General features: G+C 35.5%; 1 protein-coding gene across 1 annotated transcript in view; it reads left to right on the top strand.

The window, feature by feature from the left end:
• The window catches only part of LOC124612449 (kalirin), a 1,731,149-nt gene that overhangs the window by 1,676,761 nt on the left and 41,840 nt on the right, over positions 1-12,548 (top strand). Inside the window, exons 33-38 of the mRNA XM_047140672.1 lie at positions 2,343-2,426; positions 4,146-4,594; positions 7,098-7,254; positions 8,407-8,634; positions 10,774-10,965; positions 11,155-11,390. Of these exons, the coding sequence (XP_046996628.1) occupies positions 2,343-2,426; positions 4,146-4,594; positions 7,098-7,254; positions 8,407-8,634; positions 10,774-10,965; positions 11,155-11,390 (1,346 nt within the window). The remainder of the gene's footprint in view (positions 1-2,342; positions 2,427-4,145; positions 4,595-7,097; positions 7,255-8,406; positions 8,635-10,773; positions 10,966-11,154; positions 11,391-12,548) is intronic.

Genomic DNA, 12,548 nt, shown 5'->3' with positions numbered 1-12,548 from the left:
GGTTCAAAAAGCAACATAGGACACAATCTTATTCACATACATTGCTTGACAAAAAAAGTGAAGCAATCAGAAGATGTGGTCAGACAACAATGTAACTTTTAACACATTCACATCATCGATAGGTCTGTAAATGGTTAGAGTTGCAATTTTCTGTTACAGATAGTCCATTAGTGTTGTTCATGTATAGTGTTGTTACCAGTCTGGTAGGATGTATAAGGGGCATGAACAATGTCGAATGATGAATGATCACTGTGGAGGACAAGCATGTGCCGTGTGCTTGGGTGACACAGCTTATCGGCACCTGACAGACTTTGAAAGGGGCCCCATTGTGGGTCTCCGTCTGGCTGGCTGGTTGAATCATGCAATACTCGGGTGTGTGGAATGTTTGGATGTGACAGTGGCCTGATGTTGGACTGCATGGGAATGTGAGGGCAGGTGTACTCATATCAAGGATTATGGGTGACTGTGTCTGACCATGACAGTGAGGAATGCCATATTCTGCATCAAACACAGTGCAACACCTTCACATCTGTGCCTGCCATCTGAGAACAAGTAATGGACACCCTGCAAAATCCTTTGTCATTTTGCATCATTGATTCACAGTTCTGCACTACCTTCGATGACCATTGCTTGTGAGTAAGGCAGCGACATGGGGAAAGGTCCCTATCTTCCAATGTTTTGTAGAGCCACAGCAGTGTTACTTGTGGCACCGGGGTGTGGGGACTTAGTGATTGAGGGATCATCTTGTGTACTCATGTGTTTTACCACTTATATGATCGTATCATGGTTCCATTTTTCAATAGGACAATCCTCATCCAGACATAGCACTTATCAGTGTGATCTGTCTGCTTGATGTTGATAAACTCCTGTGGACAGTAAGATCTTCATACCTGTCCTCAATAGAATATGGGTGGGATCAGTTCGAACATCAACTTCATCCCAGTGTCAGTGTATAGGGTATCAAAAACCAAGTACAACAGTTATAGGCTAGCTTGCCTCAGGATGGGGTATAATGGCTTTATGATACCCTTCCTAACTGAACAAGAGCGTACATCTAGGTAAGAGGGGGTGTTGTGTCCTACTGGTAAGTGAGCTCATATTGACAAGGTGAATTTACAAAAACTCTCTCAAACCGTTTCATTTTTTTTCCTCCACCCCTCCTGGGTGTTCGTGTGCTTCATTTTTTTTTTTTTTTTTTATCAGGCAGTGTATTTCAAGAATTGATTCTTGCAGTATGTACTCACTAAAGGTAAAATGTTTTCATGCTAGTGTTATTAACACAAATACTACTTTGCTACAACAGATGCTGATGAGAACCCCACCAGACATTTGTTTCTAAGTGTAGTGTAAATGGGTTCTTATTCACTTAAGCATTTACAGGCTATTCAGCTATAGCTGATTTTGTAGTTTTTCAGAATACAACCGATCATTGACTAACATATAAGGTGTTTATTGAGATATTATCTGTGAGTAATGTAGGACCTTTTATAGCTTACATAACGTACATATTTAAATCTGTGCTATTAATTTTATAAAAATTTATGCAGTTTATCTTTCTATATTTTATTACACTTCATTGTGTATTTATCTAAGTTTAAAAAAAAGGTGTTTATCTATTTGTGGTATCTTGTAAGTTGGGGAGATACATAGAATCAAATGAAAACTAAATTAGGCAAATAGCAGAGTGTTTGTTTGGAGCATAGAAAGAGAATTTGGAAAGAAAATACAGATTATCTAAACAGTAACAGAGATCCTTAACTGACATACAGAGGCTTTTAAATATAAAACATAGTGCATAGTTCATAGATATTGTTTCTGGAGGAAATATTCATTTCAGGGTGTAAAAAAAAAAAAAAAAAAATTACAAGGGTGGGTTGCAAAGCAATAGGATCATGAATAGGAGAGAAAATGTGAGATGTGGTTTGCTTGTAGCTGTATGAAATACGGCATTGGGAAAAAACATACAAAACTATGCAATATTTTGCCACTGCTATATGCTGTAACATAGTTATTTACGAGAAACTTCAGTTTAAGCATGATTTCAGGTCTGTAAAGGAATTCTTTCATTAATTTTTGAAGAGGACAAAAAAATTATTTATTGATTTGTAGTTTCATTGTATTTGTTGTAAATACCATTTGCTATCACCTGCTGTGTGTAATACCTAGGTTACTGTAAGCAAAAATGATTATATAAATATATTTATCATTAATTTTTCATACAGTTTTCTTGTATCATGAAGACAGTTTCATCTTTAATAACAGAAACTTCAAAGATCATGAGTGTCTGCAGCAGTAGGCCTTATTTTTGTAACAGTTGTCAGAATATAGCTCTGTCTTTACAGTCATCCAGCCTCTCTCTCAAGGCATTGGAGGGAGCCACATCTGCTGACTTGGCTGAAATAGAGCAAATCGTCAAAGAGCGAATGGTGTGTTTGTAGTTAAATGAGGCTTTTTTAATTACTTTTCTTGTTTGCCCTGAACCCTTATGTTGAGTTGTGCATGATTTCAGAGTGTATATTTGGCTGCACAATTCTGTATTACTGGCACATTTGGAAATTACATTTCAAATGTAGTGTATCATCATAATTGATATCATGCTGTTGCTTTCTCTTTCAGTCAGGTGCTGGTGGTAGTCTCTTGCACACACTTGGAGTTCACATGTAGTTTGCTATAAACACATTATTGAATGTCTTTAATTTTTGTTTGGCTTAATTAGTTTTATGTAAGCATTTGTGGAACATGCTCACTGCAATTTATTTTATTATGAATAAATTCTCACCTTGTTTGCAATAGATTTTGTATTCATAGTCAGTGTACTCTGTCTTATATCATTAGTCATTCAAAATTTTTTGCTGCTGATGTATCTGTGTGATATCTGTGTAGATATGGTATATAGAATTATACATGTGCTGGCATTTGGTGTCAGGCGCAGTTTTATTTTTGGTGGACACAATGTTAAACTTACGTTTACCACAAGCATGACGTAGGAACAGTTTTTCATATTGATTACATTTGGAATACTAAGAAACACAGATATCATTGAAGTAAGGAGCCACGGTTCTCTGAAATTAAAATTTTGTAAGTGATCTTTGGGTTTGGTGTGGGATGAGATCTGAACATGTTTGTTATTGTGAAACCCAAGAGTAGCATCTGCGTACAAACACAGAACAACTGGAATAGGAGTAAAATCCAGACAGATCATGAATACTGACTATGTACTTCCATAATAGACTGATGAAAAAAAAAAACTGGGGAGACAAAACAAGGTTGTTCTATTGTTGTAAAGAAGGAAAACTCCCTTTGGATTCTAATGCCAGAGAAATGCAACTCACAGGAAAGGAATTAATTACATTTGAGAGAGGGCAAGGGGGGGGGGGGGGGAGGGGAGATTAACTGCAGTTCTATTTATGTATTTTGTGTTTGTCTTGTTTTAGTATTTGCTGTGAGGTTTCCCTTCATGTGGGAGTTACGTATAACAGAATGGAAGTGTTATGTCCAGTTACGTCTTCCATATTCAACTTGCCCTTTCATGTAGGGTATTTGTATCTTCCCTTTCTTCTTTCCTAGCTGTCTATATCTCCTGGTGAAAGCATTGTTTAAAAGTTCTGATAAGTAGTCACACAACATTTGCTTTTAACTTGTGTTCCTCTTTAAACTGTCCAGTCTTTGTGTTAGTTAATAACTAGACATTCATCTTATGTTGTGCATAATGATTGCATTGATTCCAGAGTTAAAATTTCAAATTTTCATTCCGATTAGTTGTACAATGTTTACACTGCATTTTATTCCCACAGACTATGTGCAGTCTAAGTTAAAATTCTGATCTCATTTTAATGATAGATTGGTTACAACTTTCAAAACCTATAGGAACACTTGAAAACACTTCTGTTTCAGTAATGGAATTTACAAAAAAAAATGTTAAATGCTTATGACTTACCAGTTATAATTGACACTGCACACATTTTTGCCTCACAGTGTAATTCATAAGTTCATTTCAGCATGGATTCTCAAGAAATTGATAAAGTTAGTCGGAATACTAGACTGTACAGTTGCTGCTGCATGTTAACACTTCAGAATTATATTTAAGTATTGACAGAGACAGGTTTTTGTGATCATTCACTGAAGAAATGTTGTGTTCTCTACAGGAGCAGCACACAGAAAATCAGGAAAGGAACAGTCTCCTTAATCGAGATTCAAAAGTGTCGAGTGAAATGGCATCTGATGGTGAAACAAGCACAAATACTGGTAGTGAAGGGCAGGGGACTTGTGAAGAAGAGACAGCTGATGATAAAGGTGGAGGGAGCAGGGAAGGGGGTGAAGCACAAGGCAGTGCCAGTGGCACGACAGCTGCGCCAAGTGACAGTGAAAGTGTTGAGGATGCGGCAGTTGCCGCCATACGCAAACGTGAATACGTAATTAGAGAATTGGTGGAGACTGAGAGGGACTATGTACGTGATCTGGAATATGTTACAGAGGGCTACATGCCTCTTATGAGGAATCCAGACTGTGAAATACCAATGCCTGAGGATCTGAGAGGAGGCAAAGACAAAATGGTGTTCGGAAACTTGGAAGCCATCTATGAGTGGCACAGAGAGTGAGTAACATTATCTTCACATATATTATGCTACCATTAAAGTATATTACGGATATCAGATTGATAAATTTGCTGTAGTACTGTATCTGTCAGGAATATTTCTTTCTTAGTTTTTTTTCTAAGTTTTTAAGCATTTCCTTAATTTGAGTAAATGTGCATTTCACTTCTTTGTAATTTCATAGTCATGAGCTGCTTGTTATGGCAGTCCCAATAACAGAATAAAAGACATATGTAGTCAGTCGTGACCATCATTGAGAAAAATGGCATATTTCTATTGGCTATTTACTTTTTTACCATAATAAATTGTAAAACTCATCATTAATAGGGTTTAAGTAAGATAAAAGAAATATTTTCCTTGACTTTCTGTGTGATAATGTTCCATTTTTTTCACCAGCCACAATAAACATAAACTTCTGGTATTCAACATTATACTCCCTTTCACTTTTCATACTTCATAGTTACACATGCCATATGGTTAATTACTCCCTACTGATTTGTGATAGATTTCTTTCCTGCTCTTTCTATAATATATTATACTTCACATTAACTATAATTTTTATCATTTTCCACTTATAATATTGAATGAACTTGATATAAAATGCTGGATTTGCATTCAAGAGACAACCCAGGTTCAGACCGTAGACTACTAATTTAGCTAAGTGTCTTACAATTCATTAATCATTGCTCATAAATGTAGGGATGATTTTGCATCATGCCCGTGACCATTTCTTCCTCCATTTCTGTAAACTTTATGAGTATTTTTATTTTATTCAGAAAGGGTTTATCCATAAAATATGCCATGAAAGAAGATAAAGATTATGCACAGGCTGGGAAATTGAAATTTAGAATATCCGAAATTTTTGCTTATTCTGCTTAGCAATACTAATGAAACTAGACGTGGGATGCATTTCACAATAGATGCTATGGTCACTAAGTTATTGCCCTCCTGCATCACATGAATGTGTATTTTCCCCAGAGTGATGTCTTGGAAATGTAGTCATAATGACAGGAATTGTATGTTGTAATGTCAGGAATTATATGTCATTGACTTGTGAAAAATAATGTCTTATAATGGATATTTGTGATGTTGTACTGAATTTTTTTGGCTTACGGAGATGCTGAATAGAACATTAGTAAATACTCTTAGTAATAATAAACCTCTCATGTTTAGTATATTCTAGTATCAACAAAAAAATCACGATTTGTTACTACTTTGCATTGCTTTTACATGAGATAACATTTTACTTTATGATACATTGCCTGTCCATTTTACAGATGGAAGGAAGTTCACATGTTTCATTGTATAAAATAGATCACAATACACTTTGCTTTTGGTAATATTCTTACTATAAACTAAAGTACACCACCAATATGTTAAACTGTTCACAATTGTTAACTGCATCTCCTTCAGAAATATTCATATTTGAAGCAACTTTTGCTCTTAAGAATAAAAGTCATATGAAATTAAGAGACTGTCTAAAAGCACTTACAGAACAAACACAAAACCAGTCAGAAATTAATTCACTTTTTTTTATTATTACACTAACATTCATAGAATTCAAAATTAACATACTGTGCTCATATTCCACAAATGGGATTTGATTTTATAGCACAGGTGGCTGTGTTTAGAGATACATTTTTTATAAATCCCTCCAGAAAAATATCATTGTCAACTCTTGGCAAAGCTGTATACATTTCCTCTCAAAATAATTTCATCCTGCTCCATAGATGGCTGTACTGACTTCACATCAAACTGTTTTCATCTGAGCTAAAATAAATATTTATTGAATTACTCTGTCTGCGAGATTACAGTTTTAATTTTTCATTGTTTGTCCTCTTGTCACCCAGAATACTGATTTGCAAGAGTTGTGCTCTGTGATTCTCCTTTAATGTTGTTAAGTGTTTATTGTTGGCTGGCCAACATGTTTAATACTGTACATGTTCAATTCTGTCTTGCTTACATTGTTACTCTTGTGTAAGAGGAGAGTAGTTGGTACTGCAATTCTGATCTTTGCTTATTATGCAAATTTTGTGTTATAAACATCACAGATAGCCATTCGTGTTTTATGTTACCCATGAATTGTTGTGTGCTTTTATTTCCAATCACCTTCTCAAACATAAAACTACAGCATTTTTCAGAATAGGGGGAAAGTATGATTTGCAGAACATTAACTGGCATTTTAGCAAATGTTTATTTGATTGTGCCTTTGCCTTTTCAACAACATGGGAGCGAGAAAATTGCCTCATAGAGCTTTATTTACATTTCTGTCTGCCAGACAAACGATGAAATTAAGTTTTATTCGTTTGTAAGTTTTATTTGTGCAGTGTCCATTTATTATGTAATGGTTTGAAAACATGCAATTTTCAGGAAAGAAACCTTTATTAAATATTTGGTTATTGCATGATCATTGAAGTTTTGAAAACATCTCATTACTTATTTATAATAAGAAAGTAGTCATACATCTTTATCTGGTCTTACTATAACAATGTACTTTTCTTCTAGCTTCTTTTTGAAGGCTCTAGAGAAATGCCTCAGCCATCCGGAAGAACTTGGCCCACTCTTCAAGAGATATGAGAGAAAACTGCATATGTATGTGGTTTACTGTCAAAACAAACCCGTTTCGGAGTACATAGTCTCAGAATATGATATCTATTTTGAGGTAAGTCCTGTTCCATACATTTATCCTATTATTTTTATTATTCAGACAATTGACAAAATGTAATTACAACAAACCAGTAACTTATGATTAACATCTTGAAACACTTTTTAAAAAATTGGGGACTCATGCTAATTTGGTTCTTCAGTGCTAGTCCTGAGTCTGATTATGGTTCTACGTTTCTGCATTGTAATACTTTCTGATTTATATTAGGCATAGCATGTGTCGTTAAATAAAAATGTCACTTTTCTAGTGGTTTGCATTATAAGCTCATAACAATACTTCATTTGTCTCTTAAAACTTGTGCCCTATTATAAATCCTATGAGAGTCTGAAAGTCAGTATGTAAATGAAGAACAGTGTGATAAAATACCTGATAATATATTACTTAATTTCCAGGTTCTGAATTGCATGTTGGTCCATATTATTTCACCCATACTCACTCTCTTAGAAGTAGAAAAAAACTGTGCATTGCTCTCTAGGTTTCGTATTGAGTTTTATATTCTTATGCAAAGTCTTTTAACAGGTTGCCTGTGAATATCTGGCAGGAAATGCAAAAATCCCCTCCCCCTTTTAAAATAGAGAGAGAGAGAGAGAGAGAGAGAGAGAGAGAGAGAGAGAGAATGTCTTGTTAGTCAATCCTCGTACAATTTAGCAGAATATTTATACTAAAAACTGTGCCTTCATGTAAAACTAACATTTGTATTAGGTAAATCTTGACTTTTCCAGTACATAGACAGCTTATAGCCATCTGTTTAAAGTTATGTTAATGATTTGTTGGAAGTATTAGATACAAACAGCAGCTGAGTGGTATAGGAGGAGAAGCAACTGAGTGGTATGGGAGGAAAAGCAACAGTGGACTTTTTCAAAGCAATTCTATAAGATGGGATTTACAGAACATCATGTGTACATGAATGAATGAATAAACAAACACTATACAGCCTCAAGTAAAATTAATGATTGTCTCAAAGTCCACATATGATTTGTTATTATTTTAATGCAGATTTAAACTTTGACTAACAAAAATATTTCATCAAAACGACTTTGTGTTCAGAACACTGTGTGCATCAAAAACTTGTAATAATAGGCAGATCACAACAAATCTTTTATATGTCTGCAGCCCTAGTTATAATAGTACTGTTATCATTGTTTTCAGGAACTTCGCCAAAAGCTTGGCCATAAACTGACATTAGGTGACCTGCTCATCAAACCTGTTCAGCGCATTATGAAGTACCAGCTTTTGTTGCGAGACATCTACAAATACACTGAACGAGCAAAGCTTCAGAATGAGATTGACTCATTACGTATTGCACTGCAGGTGATGCAGGTTGTTCCCAAGGCTGCAAATGACATGATGGATGTGGGCAGGCTCCAGGGTTTTGATGTAAGTTTGTTCATCAGTTTGTATAACATACAATTAGTATTTTCGAAAAGAAAGTTTTGGAAACTTGTTTTACTAGCAGAAACACAAGCAGTAATATTGCTATTGAAAATCTTACAGAAGTGATAAAGACAACACTGTCAGTAACTACAGTACCTTAACTTAGTAACATTATGATAATTACGATAGCTGTGGATGGAAAGAAATGGAGAAATAGGAAGCAAAGATAAAAAGTATGAAGAGAATTCTGGTTTCATAAGGGTTATATTTTTCAAAACTGGAATGTATAGTGGAAACTAAGCATATCCTGGAGAAAAAGTTCAATCTGTGGCTCTGAATTTCTAAGTCAGGGAAGAAGAATGTATGAAGTGTAGTGTAGCATGGTACAGTATAGTTACTTATTCATCCAATAACCATTTTACAATGCTGTCATTTGCTATAATGCTTTTGCAGTGTGGGATCAAGTGCTGCTAGAACAGGATTTCCTCAAATGTAAATATTTTATCTTTCAAACAATGGAAATTTCAGGCTGAAATATCAACAATATCATGATAAGGATAGATTGCTACTCACCATAAAGATGACACATTGAATTACAGACAGGCACAATGAAAAGACTGTTACACATTCAGTTTTCAGCCAAAGCCTTCTTCAGGAAAGAAAACACACACACATTCCCACAGCCAAGCACACTTCACACTCACATGGCAGCTATCTCTGGCCACTACACCCAGAATGCAGCTGTTGCCTTGAACAAAAGCAGCAGTCCGGTGTGGGTGGGCAAGGGGGAGGGATAGTAGGGTACATGTGAGGGAGAGACGAGCGCTTTTTCGTGGAGCATGCGGGACTATGGCGGCAAGACAAGGCTGCCAGATGCAGCATCGGGAGGCTGTGGGGGATGAAGAGGGAGGGGACGGGCAGCAGAAAAGGAGAGGAGCAGAGATGGGGAAAAACCAGAGGGTACACCAGCATTCATTCTTAATAACAGATTTTTCACTGTAGAGAGTTTGAACATTTGAGAAGAGAATTAATGGAGTATCATTGTGGACGTTTATTTTATACACTGAAATAATTAAATAGAAGCATATAACTTAAAGAGAAGTCAGAGAGGTCATCTTATTTTATCCTTAATGGGATGATTAACTTGGAGTAAAGATTATTCAATTTAAGAATGTGTTTTGCATCTCAGCATCAAGCACCAATAAACTGCTTTCAACAGTCAACATAGTTTCTGTTAGCTGCATGTACAGGGTGTCCCAAAAACCACTAACAAGCTTTAGTGACAGGTTCCTTACACCAAAACAAGAAAGGAATGTCTAGTAAACATGGGGTCTAAAATGAATACGTTAAAAGCTGTGTGCCCTGGTTCATCTTCTCTGCCATGAAACACAGCTCTTCACTGAATAACTGCTCATAGCTCTTAAGATATGCATTTTAGAACCCATGTTTACTAGACATTTTTTTCTTATTTTGTTGTAAGGAACCTGTCCCTAAAGTTTGTAGGTGTTTTTGTGGGACATCCTGTATACAACTACAATGCACTTATTCATTGTGTGAAATCCTCTCAAGGTGTACTTCACTATTGCACTCAGATACATGACTGTATTACGTAGCTTCCACTCTGCTTAGTTTCTGTATTCCTGTAGCTATACTTACAGCATCAAGATAATAAATCCACTACCCATTTCATCAGTCTTACACAACACTACAGTTTTTCCATCTCCTACTTAAAAAAACTGAACATTTTCTATTTTTCTGTGGGTGCTTTTATCTTTTCACATTTTCCCACTGTTAAACCTCTATTTCTGTAGCTACATCATCCATACTCTGATCTCTGCCTTAGATCTCAATTATAACATTCTGTATCAACCATAAACCCTCTTTGACCAGATGAGAACCACCATCTCCTGTCTGAAGTTAGCGATCTGTAAGTACAGCACCTCATTTCCACAAGAACATTATTCTGTGACAAACAAGTTTTAAATGCTTTCCATTCAGAAATTATGCTATAAACACTTCCTATGATAGTTACATCAGAAAGTTTAGCTGAGATGTTATCTACACCATGCAGAACAAAAATCCATTCCTCATGTATTTTGCAGAAGATTTGCTTTTTGAATGTGGAGTATGTCTGTGTTTCAGGGTAAAATAACAGCACAAGGGAAACTTCTACTTCACGGACCATTGGTGTGTTGTGAAGGGAATTCAGCATTTAACTTCAAAGGAAAGGAGTTGCATGTCTTCTTTTTTGAACAGAATGTAATATTCAGTGAAGCTGTTGGAAAGAAAACTCAGTTCTCCAATCCAGTGTACATTTATAAGGCCCATATACAGGTTAGAGCACAGTTTATAGTTTTACCCCTACTGCTGTTATCTTTATATGAACAATCTCTTTGAATTCAATTTTCTGAAAACTGTGTATTATAGTAGCATATTTGTGTTATGTTTAATCTGAAAATAGCATATTTGTGTTATGTTTAATCTGAAAATAGCATATTTTTAAACTTCTTTTCTGGTCATTAGGTAAATAAAATGAGCCTAGAAGAAGTTCCTGATGATTGTGAGCCAGGAAAGTTTATAATTCGATCAACTGATCCCAATAAGCCCAACTTGTCATATGTCTGCCAACCAATGTCTAAAGAAAGTTGTGAAGAATGGGTGTCGACAATTCGGAGTATTCTGCAGACACAGAAAGACTTTCTGAAAGCACTTCAGTCACCCATAGATTATCAGAGGGGTCAGGAGAAAAAGAAGGAGGTGTAAGTAGTTCTGGTACTCCTCAGAGTGTTGTGAATTGTTGTTGACATATGTTTGAAATGTGAATGTGAGATAAGGTGCTCTGATTCTGAGAATCAAAACGATTGTGAGGTCTGTCAGCCACAAAATGCAGGATTCTGTGGCAAGAGTTTTGGGTGGAATACAGTGAATGTACTTTCAGTGTGTATTGTCTGAGGATGAACCAATTATGACATTGTAAGCCAACACTGTATTGAGGAATAGAGAGACACAGTTCTGTATTACCATCAGTATGATATGGTTGCTTAATAAAGCCTTCTTAGGCAATGTGTGCTACATTCAGAGTGAACCAGTATTTCATTATTAAAAAATTAAGTCACTTGCAATATTAGTCTTGTTTGTGCTGGACTGTTTTGTAGAAACAATTCTTTAAAGCTTTGCCATTTAGAAATAATTGATTTCAAGAAAGAACTGGTTTCTTTATGCTGTAGGCCTACAGTGTTAGAGCTGTGATACAGACTTGCTTTATTGTGAATAACTTTTGTGAAACCAAAGTTTTACACTGCTAGGACTAAATGCAAGAAACATTTCTAAAAAGTTGAGTGAAATGTGCATTTCAATAAATACAAGTAAATCCTGAAGCTCTTGCCCTCCTGCCAGAGAGAATAGCCTTGTAGAAGTCTGATGAGAAATGTTAGCGATAAATCCTAATGCTCTTGAAGCCATGAGGAGCTGTTTTGATATACTTTGCTAATGTGTGGCTAATTGCTCTGTCTGTATAGAAATTATAAATAACGGGTATGAATCTCAATAGTTCTTATTAATAAAAAGTTGTTTCAATCCAGTCCAAAAACTACAACAACAAAAATTGAATCTGTTTGTGAACACAGACATTTTGTTTGCTGTTTGTCAGTAAGCCACTGACAAAATGAAACTTTTTAAGTCAATTTCCATATTGATTCCTCATGTTCTGTACATGGGAATTAAGGCAACTGCACTAACATTCTCTTTAACTGGCTCCCGACCTCTGTGTCATAAAAGACATGAGATTATTATGTATATAATATGTATGTTTGTACATAATAAAAACAAAACATTTTCAATAGAATTGAAATACCTTGATTTATGCAATGTTGTAATATCCCATCCATTATCCTAAATGACACTAACATACTGTCCTA

This window comes from Schistocerca americana, chromosome 4, assembly GCF_021461395.2.
Source record: "Schistocerca americana isolate TAMUIC-IGC-003095 chromosome 4, iqSchAmer2.1, whole genome shotgun sequence".
Taxonomy (NCBI): Eukaryota; Metazoa; Arthropoda; class Insecta; order Orthoptera; family Acrididae; genus Schistocerca; species Schistocerca americana.
This window is presented reverse-complemented; position numbering and strand designations above follow the sequence as displayed.